This window comes from Bicyclus anynana, chromosome 23 (assembly GCF_947172395.1).
Source record: "Bicyclus anynana chromosome 23, ilBicAnyn1.1, whole genome shotgun sequence".
Classification (NCBI taxonomy): Eukaryota; Metazoa; Arthropoda; class Insecta; order Lepidoptera; family Nymphalidae; genus Bicyclus; species Bicyclus anynana.
In genome coordinates this window covers 2,737,065-2,760,039 of record NC_069105.1, presented here as the reverse complement: position 1 = coordinate 2,760,039, position 22,975 = coordinate 2,737,065, and the positions used below count along the sequence as shown (strand labels likewise).

At 36.2% G+C, this 22,975-nt stretch overlaps 1 protein-coding gene across 2 annotated transcripts in view; it reads right to left on the bottom strand.

Annotated features, from left to right (window-relative positions):
• Positions 1-1,044: 1,044 nt before the first annotated feature.
• LOC112055035 (coronin-7) overlaps positions 1,045-22,975 on the bottom strand; it is a 35,608-nt gene continuing 13,677 nt past the window's right edge. For both annotated transcript variants that reach the window (XM_052888838.1, XM_052888839.1), the window contains 12 exons: positions 22,659-22,757; positions 21,763-21,860; positions 21,267-21,380; positions 19,837-20,082; positions 19,099-19,358; positions 18,462-18,583; positions 17,590-17,728; positions 15,861-15,992; positions 15,614-15,688; positions 14,536-14,671; positions 12,848-12,963; positions 1,045-12,640 (listed from right to left, as the gene is read on the bottom strand). In XM_052888838.1, coding sequence (XP_052744798.1) covers positions 12,548-12,640; positions 12,848-12,963; positions 14,536-14,671; positions 15,614-15,688; positions 15,861-15,992; positions 17,590-17,728; positions 18,462-18,583; positions 19,099-19,358; positions 19,837-20,082; positions 21,267-21,380; positions 21,763-21,860; positions 22,659-22,757 — 1,630 coding nt within the window. In that variant the 3' untranslated portion in view covers positions 1,045-12,547. The remainder of the gene's footprint in view (positions 12,641-12,847; positions 12,964-14,535; positions 14,672-15,613; positions 15,689-15,860; positions 15,993-17,589; positions 17,729-18,461; positions 18,584-19,098; positions 19,359-19,836; positions 20,083-21,266; positions 21,381-21,762; positions 21,861-22,658; positions 22,758-22,975) is intronic.

The following is a 22,975-nucleotide window of genomic DNA, read 5'->3' as shown; positions in this document are numbered from 1 at the left end:
ACGAAATTGTCAATTGTAGAGAGTGAAGTTCTTGAAGATCGAACTCTACTTTCCACAATACGAATATTAATTACCTACTACCTGCGTGGTTCCCGTTCCCTTAGAAATACGGGGATTATATATAGCCTCGATAAATGGGCTATCTAACACTAAAAGGATTTTTCAAATCGGACTAGTTTATGAGATTACAGCGTTCAATCAAACAAACATACTCTTCAGCTTTATAATATTAGTATAGATTGAGGGTAGGCATGCGAGATATTTTACCTTCGTGCTACATTAGTCGTCTTGGTAGAGTGCGCGCAAGATAAGTCTGCGCGCGACTGGCGGTGCAATTATGTTGCCAGCTTTAGGGATCTCTTTTACCCGCTAAGAGATAGATAGAGATAGAAGACAAGATGGCAGCACTTTTGCACACACACACACACATTTGCCTCACTATTGAGCACGAGTCTCATCACGCTGGGCCAATGAGGATTGGCAGTCTTCACATACGCAGAGAATTAAGAATTATTCTCTGGTATGCAGGTTTCCTCACGGTGTTCATCCTTCACCGTTGAGACACGTGATATTTAATTTCTTAAAATGCACACAACTGAAAAGTTGGAGGTGCATGCTCCGGACCGGAATCGAATCTACACCCTCCGAATGGAAAACAAAGGACGGCCTCCGTTGCGCAGTGGTATGCGCGGTGGATTTACAAGACGGAGGTGGTCCTGGGTTCGATCGCCGGCTGAGCCGATTGAGGTTTTTTTAATTGGTACAGGTCAAGGCTTCAGCCGTGGCTAGTTGCCACCCTACGGGCAAAGACGCACCGCCAAACGATTTAGCGTTCTAGTATGTCGTGTAGTTACCGAAAAAGGTGTGGATATTCATCCTTATTCTAACAAGTTAGCCCGCTTCCATCTTAGATTGCACCATCACTTACCATCAGGAGAAATTGTAGTCAAGGGCTAACTTGTCAAGAATTATAATGACCGTCAAAATAGGCTAAAAACTACGAAGTTAAGGGGAAGCTCCGCGAGGTAAAATCAAACCAACAAAAATTTAGCAAGAGTTTAATAAAAAAATGCAAAGTAATAAAATATCTCCAAACATTGAATCTTACCGCTACGGATATCTGTAGGTTTACATACAAAAATACAAACATACCGAAACATACTCACTCACACAGTATCGAGGTTTGCCGTTTCACATTGAGGCTATCAGACTATGATAATGATAATGCTCGTTAAAATTCGTTTCATGTAGGAAGGTACGGGCTCAGACCAATTATTGTATAGGACCTGCCTCGCTAGACGTTTTCTGTCAAAGTATATGATCAACGATCTAATGCGATTATAAAAACTGTCTCTATATAAATCGGTGTTAAATAGTTGTAATGCTGTTCGTCGGTTAAAGAGGTCCGTAAAAATACCTTTTTGTGTAATTGAATTGTGTAAAAAATGGGCACAAACTTCTAGTTTAGTATAAGATATATGCCAAATCTAAGCTCGTTTTCCTCGGAAAATGACAGACAATTTTGTTTGTGACTATGAGTGCGATACAGGTCCTTCTATAATTGGTCTGAGGGTGCGGGTGACAGTTCGTTTCACCCTTGAAAGTTTGCCGCGATTCAAGACAATAGCACGTATTATGAACGTCATACACGTGACTGTCACCGTGCCCATGCTCCATTTCCAATTAAATTATAATAGTTCATGTGTAAATTGTAAAGTGCGGTTGTAAAACCTTAGTTAACGCGAAACGTTTTTAAATTTCGTTTTAAAAAGAACCTGTATTTAAAATTTCGAATTTGTAAGCCTAAGACATGCTACAGACCTTCAGTTTTAATTGTAATAAAATAGCGCGAAATCTTTCAGAAAAATTTCAGAAATTTTTACATTGCATTGGCACCCAAATTTCAAAATTGTAGCAATCACACTTAGGGTAGGTTACATCGGTGTTAATGATTATTATTAAACCATTAATAAAGAAAAAAATATATAATAAGAAAAGAGACGTCCCAATTTTCTCACCCCACATTGGGGCAGTGCCATTGGTACAGACTCCAAGGCACCATCTTCTGTAAAGACAGAAGGCCTGAAGTCTTAAATATAACACGTGCGCAGTAACTTGACACCTAGCTACCAAACACATCCAACATAGTACAAACATCATTCGAGCCAGATGTCAAGTTAATCAGCACGAGATTTAAGGCAAACGCACCTCAATTTTAACCTCATGCTTATTAATTTACCATGAGGCAAGATCAAGGACGAATAAAAAAGTCTTATCATTATTCTGACATTTTACCTATACTATTTCGGCTTTTTAATTTCATTTTTGATTTTTGTTTTTATTTTTTTTTTTCATAATATGGGTGTGTGTGTCTGAAATAGTTGAACTTTTATTTATTTATTTTGAGTCGTCGTTGAGTCGTTGAGTCAAAATTTTGGGTCGTCTCCTTCAAACATAATTATTGTCGCTTCACAACTTTGGTACGAGGGTGAAAGAGAGAGCGGTAATGTATCAACTTTGTGCTGTAATTATTATAATTAACAGTTCGCTTTTAGACATAAAAACGTTACAATTTAACTGTTACAGATAAATAATAAAATATACTTTTTATTACAATAAATGTATTTTAAAAATTGAGCTTCGTTTTCGTTACTACGTATCGAGTAATTTAGTTTTTAACTATTAAACTGTTTAAAGTACCAAAGGTGCGTTACCAGATTAGCTATCATACAGTTACGAAACGAACGTATACGCATAAAGTATTACGAGTATTATAGTCAAAAACAACTCGAGAATTACAGACAGTGTCGCTTGCCTATTATCTAATGACTTACGTTGTTTGCAAACTGTACGATAGCTATACTGTGATATCATTGTATGTGACTGCAGCTTAGAGCTTGTAAACGTTAAACAAAGTGCGAGTGGAAGATTAGACAGTCCGAACTTGGCAACATTTTGATATAATTCGTACTTTGATATTTTGATATAACTATGTTACTGTAAAACTCCGAATTGTGGTAAATACTAAAATTTTCCAGTGTACCTATGTTGTTGGTTTTAATGGTTAAAAATAACAATTAATTCATTGTTTTGTTTAAAAAGAAATTTACGCGAGCATAAAATATTAAATTCATTTATTTCAAAGTAGGCTTACTTTACAAGCACTATTGAAACATGTCAGTCTGTTTGTAGCGACTAGTAGTGACTCTACCACCGGTAAGCAGGACACGAAACACGAAGCTATACAGGGTGTCCCGTAATTAATGGATAAAACGCTAATGGTAGATACACCACCTAATTATCAAAATTTACAGCATTGAAAAAACTGATTCAAGATAGAAAAGTTTGAAAAATCCGAAAAAAATATAACTTGGTCACCCTAGGGATTATTGGAAAACTATTCAAATTAGTTTTAGATAATTAGGTGGTACATCTACTGTTTGCGTTTTATCCATTAATTAAGGAACACCCTGTATATACCAGTATGCGAACTTAGTAGACACGGGCATAAAGAGTAAAAAAATCTTTTGTAGGTTTGGGTGTACTCTTCTATAACAAGATCCCCAAGACTGTGATGGACCTGCCAATGCATAGCTTTAAGCAATGTGTTAAAAAACATTTACTTAGTCGAGGTTACTACAACATTGATGAGTTCCTTAAAGATAAAAGCGTTGAAATTAATGATTTTTGATTTTGATTTTGATTTTGATTTTTGTACTTTTACAGTAACAATTAATATACCAAAATGTTGTACAAATTCGCAACTTCACAAATGACTAAAAGTAAATATCTTTACTACATAGAGTGATATCGAACGATCGACCATTAGATATTAAAGAATAACTTGACTAGCGAATAATATTACAATCTATACATAATATATTTAAGTTATACGAAAGCGTATGTACGTCGACCCCTCACTGCACGCCTTGCTGGTTGTATTAAGCCGGATCCACACTTGCGGGATTCACGAAATGCCGAATATTCGCTTAATCACGAGGGTACGAGTATAGTGCTATAAAATTATTAGAGGGTGACGCTCTTGTCGGACTTTTAGTAAAAATCCTTCTTAACAAAAAAAATTAACCGACTTCAAGGATGCATTTATTATCATTACTCTTAAACTCTAAATTAACATCGTACCTATTTCCTTTCAATTGATCTGTTTGAAGGCAAAGGTGCTGTCCAAACAGGCTCATAAAATTCATTTTTTTTTGGCAACGCCTTCCGCCGTTATTTTTCGCTTTTTAAAATAATGCATCTTTTAAGTCGGTTCAATTTATTGTTAAAAAGGTTTCGTTTTTCTGTTTTTAGTGTGCCCTTTTAACATAGTGACCGTAAACGTCACAGTATGGGCAATATTTTTCACTTATTTCCAATTTTGGCCTTCAGGTCAGATAAGTTTGATGCACTATACATGGATTTTCGTGATTCGCCGAGAAACAAATGCCACTAATCACCTTGTTGTATAAGTAATCAATATTTGGCGAATACCGAGCCGAACACAAAAACATTTGGCGAATCCCGTATGTCTGGATGCGACTTTACAGTTAGCAAATTATACATGCTTCAAATATGACATTTTATGTAAATATGGTTTAAAAATTATAAAATAAATGGCGTTGAAGTTTTTGTATAGATTTCTCTCTTTAAAAACGACAGATTTCCAAAATGATACGTCTGTGGACTCTAACAGTGGAATTAACAGACGTTGTAGGTGCGCCCCAGGGGATCATTCAGCCGCTGAGTGGCGAATTTAACCTTTATTTGTTTAAGAATTTGACATTCAGCGGGAGAATAATCCCCTGGGGGTGCCCCTACAGTGCACATGCGTGGCATAATACGATCATCAAACATCATAGGCCCGATTTATACAAAACTTTTGACTTACAAAGCTAATATAAAGCTTATAGATGCGTTTCAAAACATTTAATATTTCATTATAAAATACTATAGGAAAAAAATATTACGACAAAATTTAGAGATTCGCGTTTAAATAATTCGTAAATCATGCAAATTGTCAATCACGAGCGTCGAGTGTTACATTCAGACCATGTTAGGCATCTCGCGCACTAGGCGACCACGACCACGACCATGACCACGACCACGACCACGACCATGATTACGACCACGAATACGACTAGTACTTGGCCATGGTCGCAGAAGCTACGGTTTCATCACAAATTAATATGAATATCAATCAGGATAGTTTGAATTCTAATTAGAATCAGAATTATATATTTGCAAAATATATTACATTTTAGCATACAATGTTATGTAATATCAATGGCTCACCATTAAAAGGTATGCAAATATTTAATTACAAAGTCTATGCAAAATATCTTTTTCTTTCTCAATCTATTTGCCTAATGAATTTAAAGTAAAATAAAGATAATAATATCTTTAACTTCGGTGACTAATTAAATTTAATAGTACACTCGATACTTTTCATTTCATTAAATAAATTTTAAATTTTTCTCAAACTTAATGTGCGTTAGTTTTCAAACGTCTATTGACTTTCGTTATTTTTATAATTCATCCAAAATTCTCCCCGTTTTGAGTTGACAGAAGTTCGATCGAAGATTATTATGGTATTTATGTATTTCACAGCATTTATTTTGACTGTAAACAATGTTGTAGCATCAATTCATTGAATACTATTGGATACTTTACTTTCCAGAAACTGTATTTTCTTCCTGAAAAATCTAATACAAGGCCACTTACTCGTAATCTTGACAAAAAGCAAAAGAAATTTATTTTTTGTAGTAGTACATACATTTTGTTGTTAACTCAATATATACAATCATTCATTAATCGAGTTAGTTTCATATATAGGAATGTCACAAACCTAAGAGATCATCGACCTCTTATAATAAAAGGACGCACAAATATGTAGAAAATTTCACTTAAAAAGTGGCCAATTTTGCTTTGACAGTTTTAGAATTATTGGTAAAGAAAATTATACCTAAAGGCCTTTAAATATAGTCCCAAATTCAATTTAAATTTAATCTTAATGATTTAAGTTTAAAGTTGAATTTGCAAATGAGACTACTTAAATTGGCAGCCAAAGTTGTGTTTGGCACTCATTGAGTGGGGACGTTTTTTGGTCGCTGATTGTGCATCCACTTTTTAATAGGTGATCGATGATTGAGATACATAAAAGCGAATAAAGTTGTAATTTTTTTAAACTTTAATTTCATGAAAATAAAACGAAATTTATTTGAGAAATGCAATATTGCTACAATGCAATACAACTCTAAAAAAAATTTTCAAGTAATAGTCTATCTATCTCTTTCGTTGCATTCCTCGTGGAAAAGGATAGAGCTATAGCTGTCATTGTGGTTCAGTTTACAAGTTTGAAACAGTATTTTAAGCCTCAATATTGATATAAATCTTTGGCGTTTTGAGCAAAACGGTGACGTCATGGCATCTAGCGGTACTAAACGCTTTCACTTATTACATTTTATTTTATTTATTTATATATAACTTTACATTTAGGTACGGCGTTGATTCGGGAGAATATAAAAAATAAAAAAAAAACATTTTTTTTTAATTACAAGTTAGCCCTTGACTACAATCTTACCTGATGGTAAGTGATGATGCAATCTAAGATGGAAGCGGGCTAACTTTTTAGGAGGAGGATAAAAATTCACATCCCTTTCGGTTTCTACACGACATCGTACCGGAACGCTAATTCGCTTGGCGGTACATCTTTGTCGGTAGGGTGGTAACTAGGCACGGCCGAAAGCCTCCCACCAGTCAGACCTAGAGCAATTTGATTGTGTATAACAAAATTGATGAAGTATCAACATCATTTCGTATTTAAAATGTGTTTTTGTAATTCTGCCTCTATTCCATCTTGCTCTTACTAAAGAGGAATAAAAGAGACGCAAGATATCAAACCGTATTTAAATTTAAAATCCAAATCAACGCCTATGACTATAAAACATACCGGTTATACAATAATTAATTTATATGTCAATTCCCTAATACATAGGAGTGTCCTATAATTTCCTTATCTATATATGCAATATGTAATTAATAATAATTAATATTAATAATATGTAATAATTAATTAATTAAATACAGAAAGTACATTTGAGTATATTAAATAAATGCGTATGGCAAACGTAGGAATGTCATTATTTATAATTGAATTGGACGTCGGATATTTGACTAGCTTTTCATAGTGTCATGGTTTTCCATGTCATAATCTATACTAATATTATAAAGCTGAAGAGTTTGTTTGATCGCGCTAATCTCAGAAACTACTGGTCCGATTTGAAAAAATCTTTCAGTGTTTGATAGCCCATCTATCGAGGAAGGCTATAGGCTATATTTTATCCCCGTACCGGAACGGGTACCACGCGGGTGAAACTGCGCGGCGTTAGCTAGTTTTTTAGAAAATTAGTATAGCCAAACAAAACAATCATCAGTGAAATATGTTTTTGTTCACTGAATCACAATACGCCTCGCTTTCAGAGGTGAATATTTCTTTGGATTTGCACCAACTTCACATTGACAAACTTTTCTTTAAAAAAAAAAAATTTTTTTTAAAAAAACATCGACCAACACAAATATCGACATCCAATTATACATATAATATAAATCGCAATAAATATGAGCATTCAATAACACCTAATGAGCACAAAGTGTACCGTTCACACACTACGTTTGGTCTTTCCATTGAGATCACAACACTTGGATATCGCAGAGATCGATTTATTACAAAATATTGAATACTAGCAGACATTACTTTGCAAAAGTTCATTATGATTAGGGAGTAATTGATAAATTTTGCTAATCTCCGCGAATAACGAATATACTTAAGCGACAATATATCCTTTATTTAGGGTTATGTTTTTTTTTATTCTTTACTGGAACGCTAAATTGCTTGGCGATACGTCTTTGTCGGTAGGGTGGTAACTAGCCACAGCCCAACCAATTAAGAAAACCTCAATCGGCCCAGCCGGGGATCGAACCCAGGACCTCCGTCGTTGAATCCACCGCACATACCACTGCGCCACGGAGGCCGCCGCTTGGTTTTTTCGGAATTTCGCGGGGAATAGCAAAATAAATCAATATAAATGGTACAAAAGTATCATACTTACACGATTTTACAATGAGTTAGCCCTTGACTGCAATATCATCTGATGGTAAGTGGGCATCGGAAGAACTCAAGTCAGTCAATAAATGAGATGAAACAGATATAATATTGATCATAATTACAGTTTTATAATACACTAATCAAATTACACACTCAATTACCGATATGTTGGTATCTAAAAGGGACAGCAATGGCAGTTTAACTATGACTTGCCACCATTGACCTCTTATAATAAAAGGACGCACAATCATATAGAAAATTTCAAAAAAGCTGACCAATTTCGCTTTGACAGTTTTAGAAAAACTATACTTAAAGACCTTTAAATATAATCCAATATTCAATAACATCCCAAATTCAGAGCAAATTCAACCTTAAGCATTGAGTTTAATTTTGAATTTGCAAATGCGACTACTTGAATTGAGTACCAAGAAGTTGTTTGGCACTCATTGAGTGAGGACGTTTTTTGGTCGCTGATTGTGCATCTACTTTTTGATAAGAGATCGATGCGCGCCACTGATATATTTGGTTCAATATAAATGCATTAAAGTATTGATATATCAACATACGTCGGGATCTTATTAATAAGTGAATATTTAATACAAGAGCACCAAAAACTACTAAAAAGATTACTGACGAGAAATTATTTTTTTCTCAATTTCCTAAAGAATGACATATTATTATTGAAAATATTTATTAAATGATTGTAAAAACCTATTATTGATATCCTTGCTTTTTAGTGAGTTAGTAGAAGCATAGACAAAATTACTTGTCTAGTTTTAATTTAATATGTAAAATATTTTTCAATTGTTTAAAGAAATAGATTTTCAAAATGTATGTATTTGTCATCGCTATTGCAATTTTGTCAAAAAAAGAATTTTTATGAAACCAATAAAATTAAAAAAAATAGTAAAATTGAGTACCGTCAAAAAAAACGTTGTCAAATGTCATAATAAATAAATTAATTACCAAAAAATATTTTGTGAAAACTGCATTGAAATATGTATTACAAAAGCTAATTAGAAACAGTTTAAATAAATTCATGTTAAAAAAATATATGTACATACTTAGCCAACAAAATTCATCAAGTCAATAAAAAAAATAAAACTTTGCGTTTGCAATCATTATTTTTGACTATAAATAAAAAACTGAAACCCAAAATGTCTGAAATGATATCCGAAATTGATAAAAAAAATGGAAGCAATAATGTTAAAATAATCGATTTAAAGTAATGATAAGTAATCTTTGCAAAAGCACCCAATACGGTAGACTTTTAGATTCAACGATAAGTCATCAATTGTAATTTTTTTTATATACATATATTTTAAAAGTCGATAAAAAATGTCCGCAGAAGAACCAAAGTCACTGACATAGCTCAACGAGTTGCGAAGCTGAAGTGGCAATGGGCGGGGCACATAGTGCGAAGAGCCGATGGACGTTGGGGTCCCAAAGTGCTGGAATGGCGACCCCGCACTAGTAAGCGCAGTGTTGGCCGACCCCCCACCAGGTGGACTGACGACATCGAGCGAGTCGCAGGGATTCGCTGGATGCAGGTGGCTCAGTATCGTGATGTTTGGAAGTCCCTACAAAAGGCCTATGTCCTGCAGTGGACGTCCATCGGCTGATATGATGATGATGATGATGATGAAAAAATGTCCTTCACACGAAATGTGAATAAATTCATTATCACATGAAAAAAAAAAACTTCCCAACGAATAAGCAATTCTGTCTATGCATTTTTAATCTATCTATCAGATTAATATGTATAAAAAATTGTGTGTTGTCTGTGTGTACGTGTAATGTATAGTAGAAAAAGTTGTATAAAATATACGTCATGATTAGTATATAGTTCGGGAACTAATGTTAACTAAATGCTAGATAACCTAGATATTAGGACTGGAGCTATCCTGCAAGGATATGGACTAAGACGGACCCTACTATAGCTTGGCAACTTCGTTCGTAACACTGCCGATGGTCCGCGTGGGCCGGGGGGCGTGTAGCGATGAATGAAAAAAATCCACGACCTCACTTCCCCGTGCGCACGATTTCACACCCGCGCAGTCTTCCCCCCCCCACCCCTGTCGCCCGCATATCATTGGAGTGTCATCAACCAACTTGCCAGACTATACACTATTTGCGATATATTTGTGCAAACTTATAGTTAATGATATAAACATTTCAAACAAGTTTAACTCGAAAGTGCGAGTTTCGAATTCACCGCTATCTTTCTCATTCTATACTATCGTGTTAAACAGAGAGAGATAGAGGTGAATTCGAAACTCGCACTTGTGAGTTATAAAAATATAGTTAGAGTTATAGTCAGATCTTTGTCATTGTATAAAAACTAAAAGTTTTTAAGGTCAGTAGCGTGCAGTTAATATGTTCAGTATAGTGCATACCCTTGTTAAACACCTTAGACTGTGGTGGTTTTGGGACGTAGCAAGTTTCAAGAGATCAGACAGTGAACCGCTCATTTATTTGCCATATCTTCTTATGACCAATATTCCCATTGTCCTCGCAACTAGTCGGCAAAGACTGTGTTAGGAGTGGGTACGACAATGGACCAACGGGGCGGGGATAGAACCACCACCCCTCGGTGATGAGTTCAACCACTCTTACCGTTAAGCTATTGAGGATTGTTTAGAACATGTATTCTTTATAGGGATTTCTATCTTTTACATGATCTATTTTTTGTTCAGGGTAGAAGCTAGAAATTTTGGTTTTTTTAAGGATTTCTGACTGGCAACTGAGGACATGATTCTTCATGATAATCTGCTGAGAATATTAAAAACAAATACTTTTGTAACTTGAACAGTTGAGGTTCTGGACCCCTGAAAACTGTACTCCACTACCGTACTTGCAAGCTGACTTGATAAAATGGCGAAGATCTGACCATGGCAGACTCTTAATCCAATATAGATATTATAGATTGATTAATTGTATTGTATATTGTATATTGATTGACCTTTACTTACATTAAAAAAAATTGAAGAATTGGAATTTTTAACATACGAAAATGTTTGTTATCGCCGCGTTGCAACGACTTGCGGTACGGACGGCTTCAGTGTGCTCGTGGCGTTCGAGCCGTCCACATCTCTTGTAGTGTAATTCTTTATGGGTTACTTGGGATAGTCTGGGAGAGTGACTTGAGTGGAAAAGTAGAGTTTGTTAACAGTCAAAGGTACCTTTAACCCTACACACAACGTTCGCAAGTGCGTGACTTCACTCAAGGTCATTCTCTGCCATTCTAGGGTCTTATTTTGGTTACAGTTTGATTTATTTATTAAGTTAATAAAGTGAATCATAACCTTTGTTCGACATTAGTTTTCTTTTTTTTGTGATCACTGCTGAGTCTGCTAAAATGTTTATAACAAATACTACAAATACACACAAATACATCGCTTACAAATACACTAGAATAAAATGCACCAAATTAATTATCATTATTATTTAAGTTAATGCACATATTTATGCCACATACAAAGTTCATATACACTACCTACATAAACATTGGTATACTTAAATATGTTGTGTTCGTACGTAAGTAAATACGTAAAATATTGCGCGAAAAATTTAATGAAAAAAAAAATAAACGTTATTTTATAATAAGATAACGCTACCAATTCTGCTGTACACGAAAAATAAATTAAATCAAATTGACAATAATAATAGTGCCTTTTATTTTTGGTGTCAATTTCCAAAAAATATGACAGCATTGTCCTTAATAATCTGTCATTTTACAACAGTTGAACAATCTGTTATTTGTCAAAAATATTGAAATATATTAAATGTGTCATGAATAAAAAAACATAGTCATTTTTGAACAGTTATTGAATCTGTTACTTGTCAAAAAACATGGTCAATTCGAAAAATTTACAGCATTTTTATTATTAATCTGTAATTTTTCAACAGTTCAACAATCTATTATTGTCATAAACATAGTCAGGTCGAAGAATGATTACAGCATTTTCATTATTAATCTGTCATTTTGCTACAGTTCAACAATCTGTTATTTATTAAAAAACATAGTCAAGTTGATTGACAGCAAAAATTGACAGCATTGTCATTTTTAATCTGTCATTTTTCGACCTGACTACGTATTCAATATGAATACCGAATAATAAAGCAATAGATTGCATTGCAATACAAAAATCATGCCGTCTCTTTCGAAAGTATAGAATATGAAAAGGATAGCACTATGTATATTAATGTCAATTTAATTTAGAATAATGTTTATTTACAACCGAATCAGCGCTATTAAAATACTAAATTAAATACATTCAGAATGAACGAGACCGCTTATTCGTACACTCGTTCATTCGTTCATCACGTTATATGGAGCCTATATATAAAAGAATTTAAAATGAACGAGACCGGTTATTCGTTCACTCGTTCATTCGTTCATCACGTTATATGGAGCCTTTATATAAAGGGAGGATCAGTTCATTGGTCCCATTCAGCCTCGTCGACCCCTTCCATACTGTCTTGTTCTAGTTTGAGATCGAGTTTCACTTTGGCGCTCATCGCTTTCATTATCTGTGAAAAAAAAACAAACTCAGAAAGACTATAATTCGAAGCCGCAAGTAATTTAAAAAAAAAAGTATTTTACTGTTGAGAAGTTACACTTTCCCCGAGTGCTATATAATCCATATTTAAAGAGACGAACAGACAGCGGAGTCTTAATAATAGAGTTCCGTTTTACCCTTTGGATACGGATCCTTAAAATTATAAGTACAAACTCACACTATCCTGCTTCTCCTTAGCATCCATGGGCACGTGTGACTTGATGAGATCAGGCTTGGGCTTCTGCGGCGGTTTCTCCTTGGCGGGCGGTTGCGCGGGCGCCGACTGAGACGACACTGGAAACAGATCATCATGATCATCACCCTCAGACCAATTAAATATGGACTTGTATCTCACCCAAATTCTCCAACATAATAGAGAATGTTACTAAGTATGCAAAATCACTTGAAACTTTGTTACATTAGAGCTTTTATATATAGAAATACAGTCGTTTTTGTTTTATTTAAATATACCAAATAGTTATGATTTTACATGCCTTCTAAGTTCGCATAAATATCGACTCCCGTTAACAGTCGCGATATTGTACGTGTAGTCATCGTACAACACTTGCCCGGCCCGTTCAAGGCAATTTCGAATTACGAACTGATGGCCCTTATATCAATTTACTCTTTGACTAATGGCTAACCATTCATTCGTCAGTAGCTAAGGCAGAAGTACGAAATTACTTGAACGGGCCGCGCAAGTGTTGTACGATGACGTCATGCTGTCGCCGCGCACACTTTAAAATTCCATATCTTGAGAACTAATTAACGTATCGAAACAATTCTTTAACGAGATTTTTCATTTTCAACGGAGAATACGGAAAGCTAACATTTGAAAATAGTGAACATTCTCTATTGCCTGTCATTTTTTGAGGGGGACGAGGTAAAGTCACACACCCTACAAATATTATCAACGCAAAAGTTTGTATGGATGTATGTTTGGATGTTTTTTTATTTATTTATTAATATACCAACAATGACAACAAGAAACATTAATAATCTATCTATACATAGGTAAACTTAAAAAGCTCTACTGCTAAACGATGTTTGTTACTCTTTAACGCCGCAACTATTGCACCGATTTGACTGAAATTTAAAATGAATATAGCTAATACCCCGGATCACTAAATAGGCTACATTTCATCGCGGAAAAATCCATGGCTCCCGTGGGATTTGTGAAAAACTGAATTCCACACGGACGATGTCGCGGGCGTCCGCGACCAACAAACCAACAAATATAGCGCCAATATATTTGTACCAACTAATATATCCCGGGGAGCCCGGGATGCTAAATTTGCAGTTACTCGAGCGTCATTGAGACCGATTACATTTGGTAGTTTAAATTATAGGAAGAATAAATGGTCATTTACTTTTTGCCGCTTTTAGCGGTGGAAAAAAAACTACAGACTTTAAAAACAATTTTTATTACTTTGGCTTACTGAAATTGTAAGAAAATTTTAGCGATTAATTAGGAGATTATTTCCTTAAAAATAAGTAAAAAATTAATCGCACTCGTACCTCGAGCACTAAAATATAAGGGTTTAATTTTGTAACTTTGAAACCCTCACATTCCATTACGTTACGCTCAAATCGTCAGATTTTCGAAATGTGCAGTTTTTAGCTATCAACTCACCTACCTTATCTTAATCTGACGTGCTGGTTGAGTATTTATGAAGTTAGTTTTTTTTTTTGTTGCCCTAAACGTACCCACCAATATTAAGGGCTCATACTCGGTGGAGGTACTCGACAAAGTGTAAGGTATAGTCCCTTATGATTATCTGCCGCGCTCGAGTAACTGCAAAAATCCCCTCTTCGGCTCCTCTACTACTAAGTGATGTGTTATATACAACAATGAACTGCACATACGGGTGTCCATGCCGGGCGGCTGCAGGCTGACCGTGCGCGGGGTCACCGGCTTGCTGGCGAGCCAGTCGCGGCCCGACTGCCACGGCTCCCACGTCACCAGCGTCGGGGGGAACAGGTCGTCTTGGAACAGTTCAGTCTGAAAACATGTTTTTTTTTTGTTATTTACTAGCTGACGTCGAAGTACCATAGTCGATGATGGACTACTTTCTATATAAGCCATCCATCTAAACCCAAAGTGATTCCCAAAGTGGTCTATATCGACCCCTAGGGGTCTATGACAAACTGCAAGGGGTTTACGTCAGCTACACATACTCTGATAGTACCTATTTACTAACATCATACTATCTTATATCTTTATTATTAAAGCCCTGATGCTCATCCTTCTCACTAAAAATATTGACTTATTGCTTGTCATTTTATTTATAGTTTATTTAATGTTACGTATATTTTACATAACAGATATAAAATTTGATTTTGAGTAGTTTTAATTTATATTCAATTAATAAATGTATAAATTAACATGGGTTTTTATTTTAAGTTTTTAACACTAAAGTTCACTACAGTTAGAAATTTAAAGGAAATCAGTATCAGGTAAGTAGGGGGTCTACCCAACACGGAAAAACATGGCAAGGGGTCTACGACACAAAAAAGTTTGGGAAACTCTGTTGTCAAACGAAAACGAATCCACCGCAAACGGACCAACCAGAACTTGGACTAATTACTTAAGGTCCTGTCTCGCTAGACGTTACTTTTCTGAGATTGTGTATGTAATATATATATCATAAAAGTTTATGATATATATCAAAACACTCAAACAAGAAAGAAGTTTTCAAATACACAAAAAAGTATTTTACGGAGTTCTTTGACCGACGAACACGATTACAACTATGAAACATCGATTCTATAGAGACAATTTTTATAATCGCATTAGTTCGTTGGTCATATACTTTGACAGTAAAGTAACTTCTAGCGAGGCAGGTCCTTATGTAATTAGTCTGAGCTCTGGGGCCTATTGAGTTTTTTTTTTTTATTATCAATGGCAAAATGTCAGCGGCTGCCAACAATTTGTGTACGTTACCTTTTTCCTCGGCACTGTGAAAGACAGCGGTTCAATGTTCCCATTGGTCAGCCGTAGAGCTCTCGCAAATTCAACCTGTGTCATAACAAAAAAAATATTCGTTAACAACCCATATTCTATTGGCCTATTGGCCTAACCACTCTCAGAATGAGAGTGGTTAGGCCAATAGGCTTTGGTGGTGGTGGTGGTGGTGGTGGTGGTGGTGGTGGTGGTGGTGGTGTGGTTGATTTGTGGTATATCTACGTACCTTCTCCACGGCGAGCAGGTTCTTGGGCAGGAAGGCGATGCCCTGGTGCAGTGTGGCGGAGCGGTGGTGCGACAGCGCGCACAGGAACGGCGGCTCGCACGTCGCCTCGTAGCAGTATATCGTCGAGTCGCCCTGCGAACAGACATATGAACATTGTAACCATACGGACTGATACCAAAAAGTGTCAGCTAGCGTATTAAGGTTTAAGATTTATTGTCATAAAATGGCTTAACCGCTAACATGAGAACATATTTTTTAACTTAAATCTATACTAATATTATAAAGCTGAAGAGTTTGTTTGATTGATTGATCGCGCTAATCTCAGGAACTACTGGTCCGATTTGAAAAATTCTTTCAGTGTTAGATAGCCCATTTATCGAGGAATTATATAGGCTATTATATATTTTATCCCCGTATTCCTACGGGAACGGGTACCACGAGTAAAACCGCGCGGCGTCAGCTAGTTAACTTATATTACTTCGACATTATGTTTTTTTTCTATTACTCACTTAATGCATTAGTTCATTCACAATTATTTAGACTTCTGTGGGTTGCTTATTATGTAATCTGCTAGTTTAGTTTTAAATGCATTGAGTGAGTTTACATTTTGAATTGGTGTCGGTATTTTATTGTAAAAGGAGATGTCCCACTCTCCATACATTATTTGCCCCAGACAAAAAAAGTTAATGTATCACAAAAAAACTCTTACCTTTGTTGATTGTAATATCTAATTTAATTATAAATTTTATTTTTGATCCTAGATAGAGGGGTATTGCGTATTGAGTATAATAACACATAATATATAGAAAAATAAAAATAAACACCGCTATTTCCTAGATTTCTGTTTATACCTTAAGGTGATTTTAGCACATATAAATTCCAAAAGCAAATAGATTCCTCGGTATTTTTCATTTCACCTGGGTCAATTTTGGGACAACTCCTTTGGCTCCTTCATAGGTTGGGGTCTTTTTACCATAAAATGTTCTCTTTACAGTTAAAGTAAGGAAACTGGCTCGACGGGTTTTATTTTTCCTTATGGTGAAAATTATATTTTCACTACTCTTGCTCAAAAACACTGTCATATTACCACTCCACAGCGGGGCTAAACAAGCATATTAGCCTCTAGGGGCTAAAGTAATTTTGTTTTTAATTCTTGTCTGTTACGAGTACTAGCCTACTATAAAACGGAGGAGGTTTTATTCGAAAATTGAATCATTATAGGTAAGGCTCTGATTGTTTTGAAAAATAAATAAAAAACTTTAAATTGGAAATAAATGCAGCGTTCTTAGTGTAGTAGTAATAAGTGAAGAAAACAACAACAAATTGATTCACTTACGAAAGGAGTTTTTTAAACTATTATCTCCCACGTTACCTCATATACTCGTTATTCATCTTCACAGTAGTCGGAAATTATGTTACCGGGTAAAAGCATCTCCCATAATATCCAAAATTGTAGTCTTTGTACATTTAATTTTCAATTAAATAAATCATTGAATATTGAACTAAACTATTTTATTTTCTCGCAATCGTAGTGAAAAGCAGAGTGTAACGCGTGGGGCTAAACCCATTATAGACTCGGTTTCTATTTAGGCGGCCCTCGACTTACGTCTCAGGCCCTAAAAATACCTCGTATATAATGGCTCTTTTTAGCCCCTTGTATAACAATCTACTATTATGCGGATCGTCTTGTTTCAAAGATTTTTTAATAAACAATGCAACAGAATCTCACCCGGCCGGTCAGGAACAGCGTGTTAGAGTCGTGGTCGATGTGGATGTGCAAGATGGCGGGCGACACGTCCAGGCCCACGGTGCACACGGGCGCAGACAGGTCGCTCGCCTTGTATAGCAGGATCTGGCGCTCGGACACCCTGCGGACAGAGGTCAGTCAGAAGACGAAAGTCTTCGAACAGGGCGTGTTGCTAGTGGTGACCTTGACCGAGACTTGGTCGCTAACTATAGAAGGCTCGCCTTATTAGAAGGCGCATGGTCACTCAGCTGGCGATGGAGCGAGCTACGCTTAGAGTATCCCTGCGTGATCGAATCAGGAATGAGGTGTTCTGCAGACGAGACGTAGCTCAGCGAATCGCGAAGCTGTAGTGGCAATGGGCAGGCCACATAGTTCAAAAAGGAGTCCCAAAGTGCTGGAATGGCGACCCCGCGCCGGTAAGTGCAGTGTTGGTCGACCCAAGTGGCGTGTCGTGGCGCTAGCGGTGACGTGATGTAATCACATGACTGCAAACGCCAATCACGCTGTTATCTCTATGAATGACGTCACTTGCTAATGTGTTGTGTTTCGGCGGTAAAAATTATACGTAGATATTTTTTCATTTATATTAAATTTTTTACTGGTTATTATTGACGGGACAAAATAAAATATAGCTTATAATACTTCCATAATTCAGCTTAAACACTGTATACAAAAGAGGCAAGTAGCCTATTGTTGTTGTATTATTGCATGGAGAACATGTCTGGCAAGGGAGGAGAGTGTTAATACATTTTAAAGGGGTCCCTTAAACCTACACCCAAGGTCACAAATCCTGGGAACTGCTCGAGGTGTTTCCTCTACCCGTCACGTCATATGTAGTCACAGTAAAGACTTACTTGTCAAAACCGGTAACAACGAGATGCGTGTCGTGTATCGCCCACACTATCCGCGCGCCGCGGCTGCCCACCGGGCCGGGACCGGACCGGATCGGCTCCGTAGATGCACGCGGCTTGTATATCTGAAACAGCCTTATTTTAGTACATTTGTAGACTAAATAACAGGGTACTGGGGAGTATTTCCCATAACTCTAAGATTATATTCTCTATGGAAAATTAATTAAAAATGTCTAAGGAATTTTCGGAGTAAAAAACATTTCTTTTGTAAATAGATCTTAAATTGTGTCCCTTATACGCATCCTTATAATTATGACGTAGCCAAGTTTTACGAATTTAAAAATGCAAGGATAGATAAAAATCTACTCTCCGACCTACTTAATCTATACCGGGCATCACGCTGAAACTACTGAATGAATTCAAATGAAACTTGGCACAATTTGAGACTATAATACAAACAATAGAATACTTTTTGTTGCGAAAATAAAGGGGGTGAAATAGGGATAGAAATCGTTTGGAAACTCCTTCATTTTTCAAGTTACCAAAAAAATACTAAAAATAATATAATTCAAGATTTTTCAAAATTCTACCTTGATGGTGTGGTCTTATTTTTATTTAAAAAAAATACAAAAACATTTACCCTAACTAGTCCGTCTTTACAAACAGTGGCCAAGTATTCCCCGCAAGGCGACCAGTCCATGGCGAAGATTTGTTCCGTGTGACCAGTCAATGTGATCTCTGCGGTCGGCACCTCCTGGCTGAGGTCCCAGATCTTGATGGTGAGGTCATGAGCAGCTGTGGTCAGCAGGTCTGATGCCGTGGGGTGGAAACGCACGATGTAGATTTTGTCGGGGTGCGCGGAGAATGTTCGCTTCGGCTCGTTAGTTGATTCTTGAAGACCTGAAAATTTCAAATAAATTAAGAAAGATAGAAAATTATTAAAATTTTCAGGATGAGCATTGAATTGTTTATTTTTTTAACATAATACTAGCAGACGTAACAAAAGAAAAAAACGAGAAAATAAGAAAGACAGAAAAAACGTTCATTTTAAAAATCCATGTAAGCTTTCATCCTCTTTAATATCCCGTTTTTAATTTGTGTGTTGGTAGCAATACACATGAGAATGGTTTAAGTATAAATTAATCCTGTTTTTAAATTAGTTAAATTGCTTTAGTGGTGTAAAACAATTTTACAGAAATGTTACACACATTGAAGCATGCATTTATCTCCTATTCTCCAAACGCAGCAATTAGATAATATTAACTCCATCAGCAATCCAACATCATCGCAGGTCACCATGAGGTCACTTAAGAAGTCAAAGGTCTTTCCTGCGGCGGTGACGAGGGGACGATACAGGGGGGGGGGAGCAATAACTTACCACCCTCGGGGATGATCCACTCCCTCAACAAGCCATCGTCGCAAGCTACCATAAGCCGCTGGTCGCTGAAGGGGTCGAAGGTCCAGTCCTGCAGCGGCGCGGGGTGCAGCAGCGACGGGGGGTGCAACGCCGACGGATGCGGTGGGGGTGCTTTCGCGATGGACGTGGAGCCGACTGGCAGCTCTACCACCCCTATGCGACCTCCACCACCCCCGCCGATTGGTACGGCGCAACGGGTACCGTTTCCTGGCATATGAAATAGTTTATACTAAATACATTGGGTTAGTAACGTGTTCTTGAGTTGTTAATTGTTAGTGTGGCCTGCACTCCACATGTGCAGGCTCAGACCAATTATTGTATAGGACCTGCCTCGCTAGACGTTACTTTTCCGTCAAAATATATGATCAACGATCTAATGCGATTATAAAAACTGTCTCTATAGAATCGATGTTAAATAGTTGTAATCGTGTTCGTCGGTAAAAGAGCTTTGTAAAAATACCTTTTTGTGTAATTGAATTGTGTAAAAAACGGGCACTAACTTCTAGTTTAGTTTAAGATATATACCAAATCTAACCTCGTTTTCCTCAGAAAATGACAGACAATTTTGTTCGTGACTATGAGTGCAAGACAGGTCCTATAATTGGTCTATAATAGGTCTATAATTGGTCTGAGTGTGCAGGCCACATGTCGACTTACAATTTGATACGTTGTCAACTTGTGGATAATCTACGAACTAAATATTAATATGGATACGCTAAAAATTATTATACAACAATATTTATATGGATAACGCTACACGGTCGCCCTCTGTTCACGTGAAATTTAGTTTTTTTCAAATCTTGCGGAACCATGGATTTTTTTCGAAATAAAAAATAGCCGATGTTCTGGCCAAAGATCATCTCTGACGGCCAGAGTAGGCTACTCGCCTGCTGTACAAAACTAAAAAGATTTTTTGCATAGAGGCAGTTTAGATGCCTAGAAACTCTAATCACATTTCTATTTGTGAAAATAATCTCGTAGTTGTAATATTTTTATACAACAAAATTGTAGCGTTGTATCACGTCACTGCAAACGCCAATTATAAACTGTAACGTCATTCGCTACAAGGCATCGGTTTGTGATTGGCGCTTGCGGTGACGTGATATAATCACATCACTGCAAACGCCAATCACGCTGTTATCTCTATGAATGACGTCACTTGCTAATGTGTTGTGTTTCGGCGGCAAAAATTTTACGTAGATATTTTTTCATTAATATAAAATTTTTTACTAGTTATTATTGTAGGGACATAAATATATCTTATAATACTTCCATAATTCAGTTTAAACACTGTTTACAAAAGAGGCAAGTAGCCTATTCGGGCGGCATTTCACAAAGGACGAATGTACTGTCGTACTTACTCTAACCAATATCTTGTGCACGCCACTCACCATAGAACCCATTGCACTCCCCGGATATCTGTCTGCTGATGTTCTTGATGTTCTCCACGTGTGTGGACTTGTGTCCCGGAGTACCCTTCAAGTGACGGAACTTGGACACTTTCCCTGTATAGATACACACAAATTAAAATAATCATCATCATCATCATTATCAACCCACATTCGACTCATTACTAATGTTTAACAAAAATCAGATCTTCAAAATCTTAACTCCAGCAGCTATTGAAAAAACTGATTCAAGATAGAAAATTTTTAAAAATCCTAAAAAAACTACAACTTGGTCACCCTAGGGATTTTTGGAAAACTATTCAAATTTACACTTCTTGAACACGCAATACGGTATTATTTGTTCAAATAACAGCCACCTTGGTTCGCCGTTTCCACGCGCTAGTGACATATCTAACAGTGTAAAATCTTTGTTCTAGGCTATATATCCCTTCTCCAAGGATCCTTCCACAAGGAGTGTGGTCTGATGAAGTTGTATTACCAAAAACAGTGGACGTCCTCTTGGTAGTGACATTCGGGACCGAAGATCGTTTCTCTTCACGCTCAGGACTTTTGCGGGACTTCAGTGAATCTCTGCGCCTGGAAATTTTATTCAGTCCTCTAACTGGTATAAAACAGTAAAGTGTAGTCTCGTACTATTTGAACCAAATTTATTGAGTTGAGAGATGGGAAAATTAAATTTAATCTAGATGTAAAAACAAACAAAACAATGCAGGTTTTTTATCATTTTTTTTTATTTATTTATCTTGAAAGAATAGGCTGTTGGGCCAAACGAGTATAGAATTGTTTAGACTACAAACATTGTTTGAATACATTGGTTTATATGAGTATGAGACTCAAGTCATATTAACTGTAATTTTATAAGTTAATCCATAAATAAACAATGATTGTCAGGATGTTTGAAAAATAAAATAACAAAAAATATGTATTTCAAAAATGAATCAAAAATCTTGTAAATCAAATACACATATTAAAAACCATAAACATAGATTAGAAATCATTAATAATAACCTGATCTTGTTGACCGCGGTACCCTAATAAAGTTGTCTGTTAAAATTTGCTAAAAGCAATAAGACCACCTTTGCACATTTCTGTATATTCTGCATAAAAGAATGTTGTTACTTATTAATACGCAAAAGTATTGATAAATGAGTCATCAATTGATTGATTGATCGATTTAATAGATGATCAATAGAATGATCGACTGACTGACTGAATTATGAATGTATGAATGAATGTATAAATGCATGAATGTATGAGTGAATGACTGAGTGAATGAGTGAATGAATGAATGAATGAATGAATGAGTGAATGAGTGAATAAGTGAGTGAATGAATGAATAAGAGAATGAATGTATGAGTGAATGGAAAGACTTACCTCAGCGGCGCGGGCGACGGCGGCGCTTCGGATTCGACGGCGACGCTCTTGGAACGCACTTCGTAAGCGCGACGCAGGTCTGCGATTGACTGATTACCGCTACGAGTTAAACAAGTATTGTTTTTTAATGAAATGAGAGACTTGTTGTCGACCAATAGCGGGGAACTATCGCCTTCTCGAAAAAAATAAGTTTCTTTCGTTACGAGATATCGTTGATGTATCTTAAGCTTACTGGTCCTGTTTCTATTTAACTGTTTTTAATATTAAAGCGATTAAAATGAAAAAAAAAATCAATTACAATTGCCTCGTTATTTTGT